This window comes from Aspergillus terreus, genomic scaffold, assembly GCF_000149615.1.
Source record: "Aspergillus terreus NIH2624 scaffold_12 genomic scaffold, whole genome shotgun sequence".
In the NCBI taxonomy this organism is placed as follows: Eukaryota; Fungi; Ascomycota; class Eurotiomycetes; order Eurotiales; family Aspergillaceae; genus Aspergillus; species Aspergillus terreus.
In genome coordinates this window covers 586238-603988 of record NT_165935.1, presented here as the reverse complement: position 1 = coordinate 603988, position 17751 = coordinate 586238, and the positions used below count along the sequence as shown (strand labels likewise).

Genomic DNA, 17751 nt, shown 5'->3' with positions numbered 1-17751 from the left:
GCACAATTGAGAAAGATTTGGTTGGATGTTAAGGTGGAACCAGCAAGGTGATGGCAAGTAGAAAACAGTGAAGCCTTTCACACAAACCCTTCACTTGGTGCTTAGAGACAGCCACTCCTAGCGTGTTGGACAGTAATGCACAAGGTATATCCATGTCATGAATGAACAGATATCCTGTCACAAAGAATGAGACTTTTCATTTTGTGCGACGTGGTCCGCTTCTAGATCAATGGCGGGACAGGATTGTGCAAGGTTCTAGATTAAGATGCGAAAAAGCTATATAGCCACAGCCTGTGTCGGGTAGAAATGTCGTCGGTATTGATAGAAAGTCCTTCAATCAATGGGTCAGGGGGTTATCCGAGTACATCGACTACTGGTTTTTCACTAGGGAGAGTGGGCGCCATGGTTTAGTATAAGAACAAAGTGAATGAAGGTCTTCGGTAAGTAGGACTATCCTCAATTACCGACGGCTACAGGGATTTCAGGTTGACTATTGCATCTGGGAATATGTATGTAGAGGTGAAAGGAAGTACAAGAGAAGCTTTCTTTGATAGAGCTCATTCCAAGTGGACTCATACAACATTTTTTCATGTAGACAGACAAGGGAGTGGACCACAGTACAGACCGCAAGCAGCCTTGCCATTGCACTTGTTGGAACCAATGGATCCCTCATGGAAAGTATAGTCTAGTGCATTATGCATCTGATTATAACTCATGCCTCACCGCTCAGCAGCCATATACACTCCAACTCATATCTACTAACGCAACAAAGATTACGCACCCACTGTCCCCGCAATCACCATCTGCCCCCAAAAGTAAAGGCCATAACCAACCGCGATACGGAACCAACCACGTTGATCGGGAGCAGATGACCGTCCGAATGCATCTTTCGCGACGAACAAATCACTCGCAACGAACATGGCAGCGCCTACACTCCGCTGGTACGGCAAGACAGTCGAAAGCGATGACGGGAGTGTGGAAACCGCGACCGCAAACATGGAGCTGATGATGAGCGCATACACAAAGACAAGCGGTCTCATATCAGGCGCAACCGCGAGATCAAGCACGTTGCTGGTAGCCGAGGAATGGGACGGCGGGTATACGACCCCGAGCCATTTGGCAAGCACCATTGTGGCGACGAAGGTGGTTGCCAAGAGCTCGCGGGAGGTTTCTCTGCTATCACTAAGGAAGGCGAAAACATAGGCGATGTGAGCGGCTGCAAAGGCGACGACGCCAAGCTGGAAGGATGCTGAAATTTTTCTTTCTTTGGTGGAATCCCGGGTGGAGAAGTCGCCCCGAGAAGGGAGGAGGAAGAAGTCCCCGACTAAGGAGAACAGTAGACCGGCGGTAATGAGACGACAGTAGGGAGAGTCATTTGTCGATGCTTGGAGAAGGGGGCCGCTGAGGAAGGCCACGGAGGAGAGCATCTTGAAGAGACATATTCCAACGTAGGATGTGGACCGGAATTCTGAAATCACCAGTAAAGGGAGAGAGACTATGAGCAGATAAGTCCCTGGCCCGGGAGGCATTGAGATGGTTGTCGACATGTTGATCGAATGTTATGTTGTTCAACAGAAGATTGATCGGTTTGGATAGAATGGGTGTGGTTAAATAGACCCATTTGCAAGATGGACCTCGGGATATACAATAGCCTCACGTGGCACGTGGAAAGATGCGCGTGGAGATAACCTACGTTTCATTTTAGAATAATTTGTCTAAGGTAGAGGGTATTGATTCTTCTCAATATAGGTGAGAGAGAAGAAACAAATAAAAAGAACCCTGGGTTGAATGGGAATGTTCATCAGAAGAGGGCAACAGTCGCGGCGCAGAATATATCTCATAGCGAACTTCTCAGTATGCATGAGACGGGATGTAAGGTGATGAAGATGCGTATCGTGCTTCCAATTCTGCTCTGTCCACTTCCCTACGTCATGTATAGCTATTGATATAGCGTCCGCTAAGAGGTGTGGTTATATACATCGCTAACACGCAGGCATAGTGAGAGGCAGTATACCGGTTTTCTTGGGCATATGGTGGGGTTTGGTTTGATTTCAGGAAGTAAAAAAGCATTTCACTCAGGGACACTCTGTATCTCTTCTTGAAAGGGCGCCTCAAATCAAGGAAGGGCTATCGTAAGACCGTCTATACTCTGGCCGATGCGATACCAAGATGATTTCCTAAAGGAGTAAAAAGCGGCGGCATCCTAGAGCGAATCCGGAAATGGAAGTGTTGATACCTGAGGCACCACGGTGGTTACTCCGCCTTCATCGCCAACACCCATTTAACATCAGCTCTCTCAATCTATCCCTCATTCCATCTCAAGCCAGATTGCGTGTCAACTGCTCCAATGCCGTTGACCGAGGGATATGGCGCCCGAGATACATGTCACCCAATATGGGTAAGTGGTCAAGAGCATTACGACGACTATATTCCTGCTAACAATGATGCTGTGTAGGACTCGGCACATGCTCGACTGACCCCATGTGCAATGGGGTACTTCTCCATTCTTCCAGGGATCATAATCGTAGTCCTCGCGTTAGGGCATATGATTGGCCCTCTTCTGCACGCTCATCGGCCCCAAATGGACCAGACCTTTTGTGACCGAGCAGACAACTTGCCCTGATGTCCCGTCAGACGATCCGAAACAGAGAATAGGTTGGGTGATAAGCTTGCTCGCCACCTCTGCCGTCGGTGTTGTGGCGGGAGTTTATCAAAATCATCCATACGGACCCGAACATGGCCAACATGGCTCTTCTAGCGTCCTGGGTATGGAGGCATTCCCTAGTTCAAGAGACATCGACTGACTCATTCTAGATGGCATGTGCTGGCCTCATTACTACCAAAAGACCTAGAACATGCCCCGTCTCAATGTTGGCCTTCTTCGTGGCAGCATTTTCTGTCGAGACTGCATTTATCATTAACCGTGATACCTATGCGGTCTCCAACTTATTTGCTTATTACGTCGCTGCTGGCACAGCTTTAGTGGCCTGCACGACCATCCTCGCAATGCCTTTTCGGAAACCATCGCTACCTTGGATGGGTATTGGTGTCGTGGGCCATCCGCCGTCTAGTGACTACCGCAGTCCGGAGGACAACTTGCGGCTATGGCAGTTCCTCAGCGTATCCTGGATGGCCCCGCTCATGTCCATAGGAAAGAAGAGGCAATTAAATGAAGACGATGTATGGTTCCTGGGGTTTGAGTTTCAGCATCGCAGGCTGCACGACAAATTTCGCCAACTCAAGGGATCTGTTATTGCGCGGTTACTCCGAGCCAATGGCATCGACGTCGCAATTATCACCACGATCTCCATTGTGCAAATGCTCTGCGGTACGTGACATGACCCCGTTGGGTGTACAGGATCTAATGAATATTAGATTTTTCCACACCTGTCTTGCTTCAGCAATTGTTACAGGCTATGCAGGATCCAAACTCGCCGCACCGGGTTGCTTTGACTTATGCCGTGCTGTCGTTAGTTCTGCGGCTGGTTGCCGCGCAGTCACAAGTTTTGAATATTTGGTACGGCAGACGATGCTATGAAAGAAGCAGGGGTGAGATGATCATGATGGTCTATGAAAAGGCATTGTCTCGGAAGAATGTCTTTGACCAGCAGATACAAGCCAAAGTAGCAAGCACGGAAGATGAGACTGACGACGTTGATAATATCGATAACGCACCTAAACGCAAAGGAAGGAAATGGTGTGGTCTGTTTTCTCGACGATCTCAAAATCGTGAAGGCAAGCCAAAGACAACTGCTTCAATGGGCAAGATATTCAACTTGCTCCGCGGCGATGTCTACGAAGTGGCCCAACGATTTTGGGAAGTTGATACTCTGGTGGATAAGCCTGTTGGTCTTGTGATTGCCATTACACTCGTGTGGAAATTGCTTGGGCCGTCATGTTTCTTGGGTATCCTGGCTATTCTGATCGCTCAGGTGATCAATGCCTTCATTACCCGTACTCTTCTGCGATGGGAAAGAGTGCGCCGAGTCGCTACAGATGCTAGATTGCAGATATCCTCCCAGTTCGTGGAGGCGCTCCGCCACCTTCGCTGGTACGGATGGCAGAATCACTGGCTGCGACAGGTTATGGATGCCAGGCAATCGGAGCTGAACCTCCGTATTGTCACCAGCCTGTGGAATGTGTTGATCCGCTTCGTCAATGCTTTTGCAAGCGGTGTATTCCCGGTTGTTGCTTTGTACGCCTATACTCTGTTGGCTGGCCACACCCTCAGCATTGACATTATCTTCCCCGCTCTTCAACTCTTCACGATGCTCGAGACCCGTCTGAGAGATATTCCCGGTCTTATCACTGTTCTCATTAACGCCTCCATTGCCATGGAAAGAATAGAGGACTTTATGGCCGAGCCAGATAAGGAGAAAAGGGTCGGGGTCACGGAAGCTAATTCCGATATCCTATTGGACTCATGTTCATTTGCCTGGCCTGGGAAGCAGTCGCCCGTGCTTTCTGATATCAACGTTAGGATATCAACTGGCCTCACCGTTGTGTGCGGCAAAGTTGGTGCTGGTAAAACCGCACTTCTACAAGCTTTACTAGGCGAACTGGACCGGTTGACGGGGACTGCCTATGTACCAAACGACATGGTAGGATACTGTGCGCAGACTCCATGGTTACAAAGCATGAGCATTCGTGACAATATCTTGTTCTCGGCTCCGTACGATGAACAGCGATACAAGAGGGTCCTGGATGCCTGTGCGTTGATTCCAGATCTGGCCAACTTTAAGCATGGCGATTTGTCGTTCGTGGGTGAGAATGGCATCGGCCTCTCTGGCGGACAAAAATCTCGGGTGGCTCTGGCACGCGCGGTCTATAGTACTTCCAGGATCTTGCTGCTTGATGACCCCCTGTCTGCTCTGGACCATAACACGGCCGAGAGTATAGTCAAAAAGTGCTTTATGGGTCCGCTGATGCAAAATCGCGTCGTCGTTCTCGTTACGCACCGCACGACGCTAGTACGTCACGTTGCTGATCAGATCATCCACATTCAACATGGAAGGGCCGTGATTGAAGGAAGGAATGTCATTCCTAACCTTGATTCCGAGCAAGCCGAAACGGCGCGAGATGAGACAACAGATGATGACACCCAGGACGAGGTACCATCTGATGACGACACCGCTGCAGTCCCAGCGAAGTTCATCGAAGACGAACACAGAGCAGAATGGGGAGTCAAGGCTAGGGTCTATTGGAGCTATATCAAGGCCGGGAAATATAGATGGTGGATTACCCTGGTCGTCGTGCTGGCCGTCTACAGACTTGCATCCGTGGCTCAGTCTTGGTTTCTCAAAGAATGGGGAGAGGCCTACAACCATATACTCCTCTTTCTGGGTTACACACCGTCAAACAAAAAGTCATTCTCCGGGGAATCGCTGGTTCATCCGGCAGTGGCTAGTCTACTTCGCTGGACGCCTCAGGACCCTCTCGGTCAACTCCCACCACCGATTGAGAACGTGAAACCATGGCTGCTGGCTTTCTTCGCAATTACCACATTCCAGTCTGTCATGCTCCTATTCGCCCAGCTCTTGATGCTTGTTATAGTCTACTGCGCTGGCAAGACTCTCTTCCATGACGTGATGGTAGGCGTGAGCCACGCCACCTTCCGCTTTTTCGACGTGACCCCGATAGGACGACTAATGAACAGACTGACTTCTGATATCGGGGTGGTGGACGGCAACATCAGCGAGCAATTTCAGATCATCGCGTTCCAGGCAATAACCTGGGTCTCGTCAATCCTGGTGATAGCCTCAGTGACACCCACTTTCCTCGGATTCACCTTTATCCTCACTGCAGCGTTCATAATCACATTCCTCCGGTTCCTCCCCACGTCGCAAAGCCTACGAAGACTGGAAATGGTTTCACTCAGTCCGCTGATATCTAACTTTGGAGAACTCCTCCATGGCCTTACAACCGTCCGTGCATTCCATGCAGAGACCCGCTTCCAAAACCGAGTCATCCACGTAGTGGACAAGTTCCAGGGCATGGACCACTTCTACTGGTCTCTCCAGAGCTGGCTGATGTACCGCTTCGAAGGTCTCTCCGCCATATCCACCTTCTGCCTGACAGTCCTCGCCCTGTATACGAACGTCTCTCCGGGTCTCGCGGCGTTCGTCCTCATAGCAGCGAACAACTTCGTCGCGTCCACACACGCTCTATGCAAGCAATACGGTCAGCTCCAGATGGATTTCGTCTCCGTGGAGCGCGTCGACGAGCTCCTCCACGTGGAGCAGGAGTCGCCGGGGACGATCGAACCCCCTGCATCGTGGCCACGCTTCGGCCGCGACATTGTGTTTGAAGATGCAACTATCCGCTACGCTCCTCACCTCGACCCATCTCTCAGTCACGTCTCCCTTCGTATCCCCGGTGGGTCCACGACGGCAGTTATAGGCCGCACGGGAAGCGGGAAGTCCACCCTGGCCGTGTCGCTTCTCAGCGTGATCCGTCCCGAATCCGGCCGCATCCTCGTAGACGACATCGACATCGCGCAGGTTAGCACACAAGCGCTTCGCACGAGGGTAACCTTCGTCGCGCAGGACCCCGTTCTCTTCCCCGGCAGTATCCGGCTGAACCTGGATCCCACCGGTGAATACACAGACGAAGAATGTGCCGACGTGCTGAAACGCATTTGTAGTCGACATGGCTGGACCTTGGAGACGCATGTCGAGGCCGGCGGGCGCAACCTCAGTCAGGGCGAGCGACAGCTGATCGGTCTGTCGCGGGCGGTGCTGCGTCGCAGTTCGATTGTTATCCTTGATGAGGCGACTGCGTCGATCGATCATGAGAGCTCTCTCGAGATCCAGCAGATTCTCCGCGAGGAGATGAAGGAGTCGACTGTCATTACGATCGCGCATCGTCTGGAGGCTATCAAAGATGCGGATTATTATGTTGTGCTGGACCAGGGGAGGGTCTCGGAGCAGGGCTATGTGCAGGATAAGGGAAGTGTTTAGAGTTGAACTGGACTTAGCGACGAGCCGCATTTTGATGTCACATTTGAAGCTTTTTGCACGAATAACTCGTTCTAGACGAAGTAGACCATGTATTTCGCTCTCGCGTCAGTCGAATCTCCAACAAAGCCGCGCAAAACCAACCAGATCAATCACCCACATCCAACGCGGAAACCCACGATCTCGACTTTGCGTCCCAGCATCAGCTAGTGCATTCGCAATAGATTCCTGCGTTGGTCTCGTCACATCCCCTTGACTGGGAATAGCGATCCGCGCGGATGTAGTCGAAATAGCGGACATCGCAGTCTTGGCCATGGTCACTGCGGATCTTACTTCGACAGAAGCAAGTTCGCTCGATTTCATCGCTGAGGTGCGTTCAGATACGAGGCTCATTGCGTCGCTCGACGTTAGCACAGATACAGACCGTGTAATTGGCGCCATGTTGGCGTCAATAACCTTGTGCCACCCACCGTAGCATGGACGACCCTGAGTCGCGACCAGTCGCAGTATAGGAGGGAAGGTAGGGTCTCCTGCGGCCGGATGAGACGCGAAAACAACGCATGATTTCCTGTTCTTAGAGAGGGGCTGAGATGAAGAGGACTAGTAGGGTGTAATCGTTCGCATCAGCGCGTTGGGTACTTTAGGTGAAGCATATATTGCTCACTGCACAAACTGCAGACTGCGAATTATTTGCTTTTGCATGCTCTGGTCATCTTGGTATCAACAAACACAAACTGATATACATTCCCCCATCAGGATCACCAATAATTCGGTATCATGCCAGCTTTCATCCCGACTTGACCAAACAATACCTGACTCCCTCAATCTCAGCATCTGTGAGAAAACAAGCATCTCTAACATAGTCACGAACGCTGCCATAATGATCCCTAATCTTCTGGAGAGTGGAAAGCATATAGCTTTGCCTACATTCGATTGCCTTGCTGACCGACGCATCAATATCCTTGATGTCTGACTTCGTGGCTTCCAAATACCGCCGGATGTTTGGCTTTGCCGGGTATAGTCCCAACGTGCTGAGACTGTATTCCGCAGCCACAATCTCATCGGGGACTCCAGCAAGAGAGAGAATAATGGCGAAGACGACCCCCGTTCTATCCTTTCCCACCTTGCAGTGAATCAACAACGGACTGGTTGGGTGTTCAAGAATGTAGAGAAGGATGAACTGGACAGTCTGAGCACCGTCTCGGGCCAAGGCAAGATAGTCGTCGGACACAGACTAAACATTTGAATCCATCAGTCATTCTGTATACACCCGTAGATACGGGGTACTTTCCTCAGGATTGATATTTGATTTGACATATCTGTCCACCCGTTGTTTGAACGAGTATGATTCACGTTGGATGGGTAACCTGATTCTCTCACAACCAGCTATGCTTCTGGAGATAGGTGTGCCATCATAAAAGCCAAGCTCTGTGCAGACGGCGGATTCGTCTTCACTCCGCAGATCAAAAATGGCGGCTATCCTGAGGTCCTCCTCCAGCGTCCTTTGGCCCTTCATTGTAATGTCCTCGAGGTGGCCTGATCGATACAGGAAGTTCTCTCGTGTGCGAGCATTTGGAAAGAGTGTGCTGGGGTAGCCCCCGAACTGTCGCACATTGAAAACACCTTCCACTTGGACAAAGGGCTTTTGTTCCCAGTTTGGAGGTTGGTATTTCATTGTTGATAGGATATAGGAGGTTTGGATCGTTCGATTTGGGGTCATAGAATGTGAAAGGAATGGACCTTCTACCAACCTATATATACACTCAATTGAGCGACAGTGATACAGTCTTGAGAAGTAGGGCATTTCTTGTTTTCTAGGCTGTTCCATTGTTTGTGCCGTCTACGTCCATGGATATACGAAGTTTCCAGCGGGAGCATATGCCCCAAATAGGAAATCATGCGTATAAAAACCAGTATCGCAAATGCCTCCTGCGCCCATCATGTTATGAACCAGGAACATGGCTGATGAGAAAGGAAACACAAAGGGAACGAGCCATACATGACACATGTTCAAGATCCGAAGCATTTGTTTGACACGGGTCTGATTGAGCCTAATTTCAACGGGTCTCAACCTATACATGGCGCCAACAAGAACTTTTCTGAAAGCACAATTGGCAGGGTCCTTCTTACGCAATCTTGAAATCATCTTTAAGGGGACATACTAATCGACATGTGAGATTATAGAGCCGCCACTGCACACAGTAACCCGTGTGGCTGGAGGCGCAACCAGATATGGAAACAGACCAGACAGACTTGCCACTGGAATGTGAAGATATCATCAATCTCTACAGCTCATCTACGGTGGAGAGATTGGTGGTCCCCTTGTACCGAGGTATCAATCACCACTGATGTGATCCCATGATCCCAAAGTTGCCATGATAAACAAGACCAAACTCAGGTCCTCGAGGTATTTATATCACAGGAACTATACATCCAAGCATAGGACGAAATCTATAATCAACCGACGAATCCCAGAAAAAGACTTTTGTCCGGAATGAACCATCTAACGCCAATTCGCCATCAGACATGCATATAGCCCAACCGTTATGATTGCATCTCTTTCCACTTGCGGATCCTCCGCTTCAAATCACCCTCAGACTGCTGCATGGGGTTCAATTTCCGGTCCCGAACCATAGCACTGACGTTGTCCCCATGGCGCTGGATCAGGGCCTCAATCCACTCTTCTTCGCGCTTGCTCAAATGACGAGGCTTCTTCTTGGCAACCTGGCTGCTCTCCTTGTCGGCCTGACGCTCCAGTTGCTGCACAATCGCACTGGGCCCGTTTTTGTTGGGACCAGCGGATGCATCTTCCTCGTTATCGGACAGGTCGTTCAACGGGTCATTCAGCGGGTTGGAGCGGCGGCGCTTGCGCCCGGCGATCTCCACCTCGTCGTCGTTTCCAATCACGCGGATAATCTTGCCGGTTTCGGGGTCGCGCTCGACCTTAGCCTCGCCCAGCCCCAGGGTCTTCGCAATCGACTCGGTGCTACTCTTGATGTAGAGGGGGTCCTCGGGGTCCGTCACGATGGTGCCATCTTTTGTCGCGCGCTTCTCCGAGCCACCGGCGGGGGCATTCAGACGGTGAACGAGTCCCAGTCGGCGGTAGTTTTGTGTCAGAGTGAGCTTGCGGTCCCTGAAATATCCAGTGTTAATGGGTTGTTTTTGTCGGAATCTGCTTTTTCAGAAGGCCATACCAGTTCTCGGCAATGATGGCGTTGCCTAGGACATTGATTTTCTTGTTGCCATTCTTCAGCTGACCGGTCCGCTTGGCCTTGGTCTTGGGGACGGAAGAGCGGTTCTTCTTCTTCTGGCGGATGGTACCCATGGTGATTGACGCGGGGATATGCTGGGGGTTGTTGTATGCGGCGAGAAAAATGATGCTTGCTTCGATTTCTTATCAAAAAGTTGATCGGTTTGCACTGGCTTGGCGTGTTTGTCTGTGCTTGTTACCTAATCTGGCGCTATACCCCAAACGGCAAACTGATAAGCAGACTAAATGGACCCTGAATTTCCCCAACTATCGCGTGCATCTCCTCCCCCTCTTCCCCTGTATATTCCCCGCTGTCCTGCCATTGTCGCGGTTATCATGGTTTCCTCCCCTCTGGCTATGCGCAGGGTCATCCTAGCGTTGGCAGCTGGACTCCTGCTGTTCTCTGCCTTCGCATGGGCCCATGATGCCGTCTCGGTGGGGGATCTCTCTGTCGCCGAGATCGAGGATGAGTTGCAGGTGTGTCCATGTCCATCCGTCCCATGCAGGCAGTGTCTAGCGCTAGCATTCGACAGTCCTGCATGTAAATCTACCAGTACGAGCACTAACAACCCCAGAACTGTCCCCTCGTGGAATCGCTCAACGAGCACAAACGCGCCTCCAATCCACAGACCACCAGTCTGACCTCGAAGATCTTCGCTGTCCTCTTCCCAGGCAGTCCGGCCGTGAACGCCATCCTGGCGACCATCTACATCTCCGGACCACCCAGTACAGCTTTCCCACACCCCACTCTGGTCGATCCCTCGCTAACTCCTCAGACTTCCTCCTGGCCCTCTGCCCGCCCAACATTGACCCCTCCTCGCTCTCCGTCATGGTCGCCTTCGCCGTGGGGGGTCTCCTCGGCGACACGCTCTTCCACCTCCTTCCGGAGATCTTCCTCGGCGAGGACTCGCCCGACCACGTGCGCTTCGTGATGGTCGAGCCCAACCGCAACCTTCTCCTCGGCCTCGGCATCATGGTGGGCTTCTTCACCTTTGTCGCCATGGACAAGGCACTGCGGATTGCCACCGGCGGTGCGGGCCACGACCACTCTCACGGTCACAGCCATGCAGACGATACGCCCGCGGCCATCGCATCCGGCTCCTCGCCCAGCGACGCCGCCGGCAACGAACTCAAACAGCGCAAGCCGCAAGCATCCCCCGGCGAATCGTTCCCCGCGGCAACCGACGCCCCGGAGAAGGAAATCAACCCCAGCGTCAAGCTAGGCGGGTACCTCAACCTCATCGCAGACTTCACGCACAACATCACCGACGGCCTGGCCATGTCGTCGTCGTTCTACGCGTCACCCACCATCGGCGCCACCACCACCGTCGCCGTGTTCTTCCACGAGATCCCGCACGAGGTCGGCGACTTTGCGCTGCTTGTGCAGTCCGGTTTCTCCAAGCGAAAGGCCATGGGCGCGCAGTTTGTGACCGCCGTCGGTGCGTTCCTCGGCACGTTCATTGGGATTGCGGTGCAGGAATTTGGCGGGAATGGCGGCGGCAGTGCTGGTGAGGGGGCGGCGACGGGCGGGCTGTGGGGGACGAGCTTGTCGTGGGGGGATATGTTGCTGCCGTTTACGGCGGGGACGTTCTTGTACGTCGGCACGGTGTCGGTGATTCCGGAGCTGTTGGAGACCGGCAAGGACAAGCGCCGGGAGATTAAGAATACGGTTGTGCAGTTTTTGGCGGTGGCAGTCGGTGCAGGTATCATGCTTGGGTAAGTTTTTTGCTTGGTCTTGTGAGTGCTTGGGCTGACTTGATAGGATCTCGTGGGACTAATTGGGTATGTTCCATACGCCGTGGACGCCATTATCTAAGGCAGCTAGTACGATGGACTTATCAGGGATCGTCGATCCAGTGCCGGGTACCTTCTACAGACAGACCGGTACCAAGAGTTAAGCATGATATAGCCGCAATGGCGATGTATAGCTACAGCTCTCGGCCCAACTACCTGCCACATAATCAACCTGACGCCAACCGACTGAACCAGAAACATTTATAGAAACAGAGCCCATAGATAGCAAAACAACAATGAGATGACCTCGCGCACAGCGCGCGGATGCAGCGATTCTAATCAATGCAACAATGAAGGAAGATGGAGAGACTGTTACTCATTGTAATGATATACCTGTCACGCATTAGCACTTATCCATTCCAATCATTACGGACCACTCACAAAATAATCCGGAAGCCCAAACACCGAATAACCCAACCGCTTGGCCATCTTGGCAAAGCCCTCGGTCTCGACGAGATGGTAGAAAGGGAACGCGGGGAACATGGCGCCGTCTCGATGCACATCCGCCTTGACCATGAGGGCGGTGCCCCCGACGCCATCGAGCTCGATGACCCGCCGCGGGTTGGGGTTCTCGGTGTCGGCGAGATACGCCATGAGCGTGCGGTAGGTCGGCAGCTCCGCATAGCCCTCGAGGAGGATCTCATCGGGCTCCATGTTATCCGCGAGGTTCCGGGCGGAGGTACTATCAATCCAGGAATTAAAGTCATACGGCCGGACGTCCATCTTCTTGGTATCAGTGTTATAGTAGCGCTGGTAGCAATTGGGCACGATGACAGGGCGGTTGTGGGCGGTGAGGTCCTGGATGAGAGACGGGGGCGTCTCGACGATATCCGCGTCGAGCCAGAGGACCCAGGAAGACGCGGGGCCAAGGGTAGTGAAGAGCAAGCTGTTGCGGGCGCGGCTCATGGACTCGCGACGGACGCGCTGGTTCTCGAGCTTGTGGCGCTCCTTCTCGTCCTGCGACGCGAGCGGCGGGTCGAAGTCCTGGCGCAGGATGCTGATGCTGGCGAAGCGGGCGTCGAGGGGGCCGGCCTGGGTCTTGGCGATGGCGTCCTCGAGCGCCGCGGCGGCGGCGTTGCCCTCCTTTGTTTGCGGGATGATGAAGCCGATGGAGATGAGCTCGTGCGGGTAGGTCAGGCGCACGACGTTGTCCCAGAAGCCCTGGTAGAAGCGCGCCAGCGGGGTCAGGATGAGCACGCGCTCGCCCTTGGCGGCGGAGTCGCTGGTGCTGGTCAGCTCGTTGAGGTTGTAGTGCACGACGGGCGGCGCGGCCTGGTAGCCGTCCTCGCGGAGGGGTTGGGACTTGAAGAAGGGTTTTGTCGGCGGCGAGAGCGGGTTCTCGGCGGCGTTGTCTTCTCGTCGTTGCTGTGACGAGCCCGAGCCGGGGGCGGAGATGGGTGAGACGTCCGGGGTGGACGGCGTGAGGAGGAAGAAGAGGAAGCCGAGGGCCAGCATGGCCGCCAGGACGACGGTGGTGGAGCTGGTGCGTCGCATGGAGCGTGCGACGGCCATTGTGGCCGTGGACCGGACAGGAGGTGTGTGTGATGGACGAAGGATGGTGGTGGTGTTGCAGATGAGGGACAGAGTCGACGTGGTCAGTCGGCGATCGACAGGGTCTAAATCCAGGACACGTCGTCGATCGGTCAGGCTCGGCCAGAGACGGGTTCGAAATCTAAGGACGGAAAGTAATCGTGGAGTGACCCACGAACATGGCGACAGCGACCGAAGGATAGAAGGGGATGTGGTGTTGGTGTGAAGAGAGAGCGAAGAGGTGAGGTTGGACGATGCCGGAAAAGATTCGCGGAACCACAGTTTCACGTCGCTCCGCCTTGCGCCTATCGGACGTTCGAGCTGGATGGACCGGTGCAATCTGCGAATCAGCCCGAGGTCATCGATGATATGATGTGGAGTGATCGAGGGAGAGAGACCGTGGCTGTTTTTGGAGAGGCAAATTCCGCATGCGGCATGTCGGCGTCTGTATAGCACCTGCGGATACTATAGAGGCACAAGACGCTTATCAGGAACGTATGAGATGCGACATTCTCTATGGCAATAAATTGATCTGTTTTAATTGCTCTATTAAAGACTCATCGCATATAGTCTATGTACAATGCATTTCGTTGCTGTGTTCTAGTATAGTTCTATTTTCGTCTGGCTACGGCAGCCACCGCATCACACCCTCAAATGCAACCAAGGCCATCGCATTCGCCGGGAATGCTCTCAAGAAACAAGGCACAAAGCCCCTCCAGTACCCTCTCCACCCGCGCTCCCGATACACCGCGACCGCCGCGTCCTTCCACCACCGGAATTGCCGTTGCCCGTCGCCCAGCGCGCCGCCCATGGGGTCCGTCATCAGGCGGTTTTTCACCACATCCGACGGATACGACATGATCCAGAAGATCTGGGCCGAGATTCCGCCGGCCCAGAAGTTGATCACCGGCGCAGACAGGCTGGTCCGCTCTCTCATCAGTCGCGATAGGACATCATACGAACCCCACCAGAAGAAAAAGAACGACCGGAAGAGGATCGTCGCGAAGAGACCGCGGTAGAGGCCGGTGATGCCGTGTGTGCGGAGCTGCAATTGTTAGTTCGTGGTCATTTCCAAAAGGCCTTTCTCCAAGCACGTCTCGACATGGCTTACCATCTTGCGGACGCAGTCAATCGGCCCACTGTACAGCCGTTGCGATTTCTCGGCGGCGTACTGGATCTGGAGACGCGCTTTGACATGTTCCACCGGGGCGGCGATGAAGCTGACCGTCGTACCGGCCATGATGCCTGCGATACCATGGCCGAAGCTGGGGAGGACATTAAGGCCGGGCTGGTGTCGGGCGAACGGCGTGAGACGCCGAATCTCGGGTTTCGAAAAGACGTTCTCGAGTAGGATGCGTCGATAGAACGTCAGGGAGCCCAGCATACTACCTCCGTCAGTGAGCGGACTAACGATAAAGGTGGGCTCGGCTTACACAGAGTCCATCATCATCCATCCGACCAGCGGCGGCGTCGCTCCCTTATACAACCCAGTTACACCCTCCTTCCTCAGGGTCTGCAAGACACAATCCAATGGTCCCTTGAAGTGTCCCTCCGTACTCGTCTGCAGGCGGACCTTGACGGTGTCGAATCTAGCAAGCGGTTAGCGTGGGGTGTCGTGCAAGGATATAGATAGAGCGTCGTCACGTACGGATGGCCAACTATAGTTCAAATACATTAGCAAATTGCCATTTGTCAAGAATGAGGGGAGTATATACCACTCAGCTTGGCGATTCCAGAGAATACACCCGCCACAAACCCTTTATAGTCGTGCTTGGAGCTTGTCGACGGCGTCCCATGCCCCGACCCATTATTGCCCATCGTCGATTGTGGCGTCGGGATCGCTGAGGTCGGTGTCGTTGTAGACGGTGAGGGTGACGACATTTTCAGTCGCCGGTATTGTCGCAGGTGGTTTTCTCGCGCAGTCCCAAAGCGACGCGACGCCAGTGGTCGAGTCGCTCACCGTCCGTGTCTTGCTGAATTTGGCGGTCCGTTATCGGACAGGTCGTGGCGACGATCAACCGAGTCGGCTAGACACGAAGTGCGGTGTTGACAGGCGGAAAAGAGCGATTATATAGGGCGCGGCGATCAAAGTATTATTATGAACGATAGGAACTCCATCGATGAAGCGGAGGAGGAGGTACAAGAGAAGATCGGAGATGCCATCTTATGCTGCGTTGCGCCCCGCAAAACTCGGCGGATCGGGGAGTCCGAGTCCAACTCCGGGGGTTCGCCGATCCGTTCAAGCATTCACCCAGGCGGGGAAGCATGGGTGTAAGACAAGACGACTGTTTACCTACTCTTTCGACGTTGGTTATCGGGCACTGCAATGTCATGGCTGTGGTGGTTACATGAAAATGTCAACAGACACTGTCCACCCCAGGTCCATAGAAATATATAACCATCCTCGCTCCCGTGTTTCTCACCCAAGACACTTCAAACAAGCATTCGATCCACTCGTCACGATGCATGTCTTGACGGACTATTTAGACAAAGACAGCCTTTAGGATGCCATATAAGCGAGATATATGCGGAGGAAGACCAGTGCGAAGGACACTTCTCTGGGAGCAGTGGCCTGAGCGGAGTGCATTTGACTCTGGTCTCGTCCACTGCAACTATAGTAGTATATCACTTCTACAGAGTGATAAATGCGTAGAGCTACACGCGGAATACTCGATCAACAATCTACTCTCCCTGTGCTTGAGCCATGCTTAGGAGAAGGGAATGGTTGATGACGGCATGGGACAAGAGGCAATACAGATGACGTCATTTGATAGGTACGGACTACGGAGTACAGTTACTCTAACCAGGCACAAGATAGACAAAGTCATTCGTTAGACATTTCTCATGGCATAATCACATAAGAGACAACGAGGTAGCGTCACAGGCATGCATAAGTGAAACTTAAAGTCCGACCTCCATCAGAAAACATGTTCGTTATGCTTAGTGCTTCGAGGCTTCTGTAATCGTCATCAGCAGCTGCATCGGTCAAGGTCACATGCATCACATCACATACCCTTGTGGACATCAGCCTTGGTGTTATGCGAGTACTCGTCCTTCTTATCCCCGAGGGCGTCCTTCGCAGCGCTGGCACGGGTGCTGATGCTGGCGTCGGAGTCCTTGGCGACCTGCTTGTTGGCCTCCTTGGAAGCCTCAGCGCCGGTGCCCTGGATGGTCTCGGAGACGTAGTTGGCGGCGTTCTATAGAGTGAAGAGTGTTAGTAGGCATGGTCTATCCGTTGACATGGCGTGTCATGGATTGAACACACCTTGACAGTTTCCATGGTGATGGTAGTATGAGGTAGTATGAGAGAGTCTTTGTAGATGCTTGAGTGATGGAGATTGTTGTGTGGATGGGAGAGAGCTATTCCAGCGGTAATTCTCGCCCTTTTATACCTCAGTCTAGACAAGATCGAGGTATATCTTGCACCGCGATGACGGTATGCGGGCCCACTCGAGGTTCCTTGTTTTCCCAACCAAGAGTTGCCATACCATCAGTGGCGCAGATAGCCTCCCCCACGGTCTAGATGCGTCCTCAGGGGGGGTGAATGGTGGCTTGTTCCTAGGTTAGCCCAAGCAACAACGCCATGATGACGATGCCATTGTTTCTGGGACGCGAGACTGCAGCAATTTCCCCGGAACCGCTCCCGCGAATCAGGAACCGAGGGTTTTATTCCCGGTATACCTACACGGTGGCGATTGTGAGCGATGACCGCATTGCAGGAGATTCATCTTCATCTCGTCATCGCCTCATGTCATTCACCCTCGGCCACGATCAGGTTCGTGCGACAGACATGTGACGGATACTCTGTAGACCTGTGATGGACGGGAGGCCGATCCCTTGACGTAGTAGATATGTCAGTCCGGATCTCCAAGGTATTTCAAGATCTAGTTGTATCTGACTGGACTTACGTCTCAGTCTCATTCAACTTTCCGAGGCACTCAAGGCTGAAGAACATGAATCGTGCCCAGTGCCATAATTCTAGGCAGCTGCAAGGGCCTCGATGCTCCCGCCGGCCGTTCCAGGGTTCTGGCCCGTTAGTCTCACCTTATCCCATGCTGAATAGCAGCCATGTTGTGCCATGACCCAACGCCAACAGACGTTCCACTGGTCGTTTACGAGGCAGATTGGTCTTCATCAGGAAGTCCTTCATACAGTATTCTGAGGCTACCCGCTAATGTCCGTCATTCATTGGTGGACCGGACCGATAACTCTAGCAGATCA

General features: G+C 53.0%; 8 protein-coding genes across 8 annotated transcripts; 2 read left to right on the top strand and 6 right to left on the bottom strand.

Moving 5' to 3' along the window:
- Positions 1–587: 587 nt before the first annotated feature.
- Positions 588–1547, bottom strand: ATEG_08194 (lysoplasmalogenase; the record flags this gene model as incomplete). Its single annotated transcript, XM_001216815.1, has 2 exons — positions 588–668; positions 786–1547. The coding sequence occupies 2 exons, from the start codon at positions 1545–1547 to the stop codon at positions 588–590; spliced, it is 843 nt and encodes a 280-aa protein (XP_001216815.1).
- Positions 1548–2745: 1198 nt separating this feature from the next.
- ATEG_08193 (putative ABC bile acid transporter) lies at positions 2746–6959 on the top strand (the record flags this gene model as incomplete). Its single annotated transcript, XM_001216814.1, has 3 exons — positions 2746–2766; positions 2815–3328; positions 3475–6959. The coding sequence occupies 3 exons, from the start codon at positions 2746–2748 to the stop codon at positions 6957–6959; spliced, it is 4020 nt and encodes a 1339-aa protein (XP_001216814.1).
- Positions 6960–7743: 784 nt separating this feature from the next.
- On the bottom strand, positions 7744–8631 carry ATEG_08192 (tyrosine-protein phosphatase; the record flags this gene model as incomplete). The annotated part of the gene is made up of 2 exons (XM_001216813.1): positions 7744–8190; positions 8227–8631. The coding sequence occupies 2 exons, from the start codon at positions 8629–8631 to the stop codon at positions 7744–7746; spliced, it is 852 nt and encodes a 283-aa protein (XP_001216813.1).
- Positions 8632–9500: 869 nt separating this feature from the next.
- ATEG_08191 (66S preribosome component NOP16) lies at positions 9501–10281 on the bottom strand (the record flags this gene model as incomplete). The annotated part of the gene is made up of 2 exons (XM_001216812.1): positions 9501–10089; positions 10151–10281. The coding sequence occupies 2 exons, from the start codon at positions 10279–10281 to the stop codon at positions 9501–9503; spliced, it is 720 nt and encodes a 239-aa protein (XP_001216812.1).
- A 261-nt stretch (positions 10282–10542) lies between these two features.
- On the top strand, positions 10543–11984 carry ATEG_08190 (Zn(2+) transporter YKE4; the record flags this gene model as incomplete). Its single annotated transcript, XM_001216811.1, has 4 exons — positions 10543–10683; positions 10782–10932; positions 10983–11922; positions 11969–11984. The coding sequence occupies 4 exons, from the start codon at positions 10543–10545 to the stop codon at positions 11982–11984; spliced, it is 1248 nt and encodes a 415-aa protein (XP_001216811.1).
- A 328-nt stretch (positions 11985–12312) lies between these two features.
- Positions 12313–13512, bottom strand: ATEG_08189 (mannosyltransferase complex subunit MNN9; the record flags this gene model as incomplete). The annotated part of the gene is made up of 2 exons (XM_001216810.1): positions 12313–12333; positions 12382–13512. The coding sequence occupies 2 exons, from the start codon at positions 13510–13512 to the stop codon at positions 12313–12315; spliced, it is 1152 nt and encodes a 383-aa protein (XP_001216810.1).
- Positions 13513–14155: 643 nt separating this feature from the next.
- On the bottom strand, positions 14156–15411 carry ATEG_08188 (putative mitochondrial carrier protein; the record flags this gene model as incomplete). The annotated part of the gene is made up of 4 exons (XM_001216809.1): positions 14156–14575; positions 14642–14915; positions 14964–15119; positions 15287–15411. 4 exons carry the CDS (start codon positions 15409–15411, stop codon positions 14156–14158), a joined length of 975 nt encoding a protein of 324 aa, XP_001216809.1.
- A 1059-nt stretch (positions 15412–16470) lies between these two features.
- grg1 (putative glucose repressible protein Grg1) lies at positions 16471–16810 on the bottom strand (the record flags this gene model as incomplete). The annotated part of the gene is made up of 3 exons (XM_001216808.1): positions 16471–16487; positions 16544–16727; positions 16796–16810. The coding sequence occupies 3 exons, from the start codon at positions 16808–16810 to the stop codon at positions 16471–16473; spliced, it is 216 nt and encodes a 71-aa protein (XP_001216808.1).
- Positions 16811–17751: the final 941 nt, after the last annotated feature.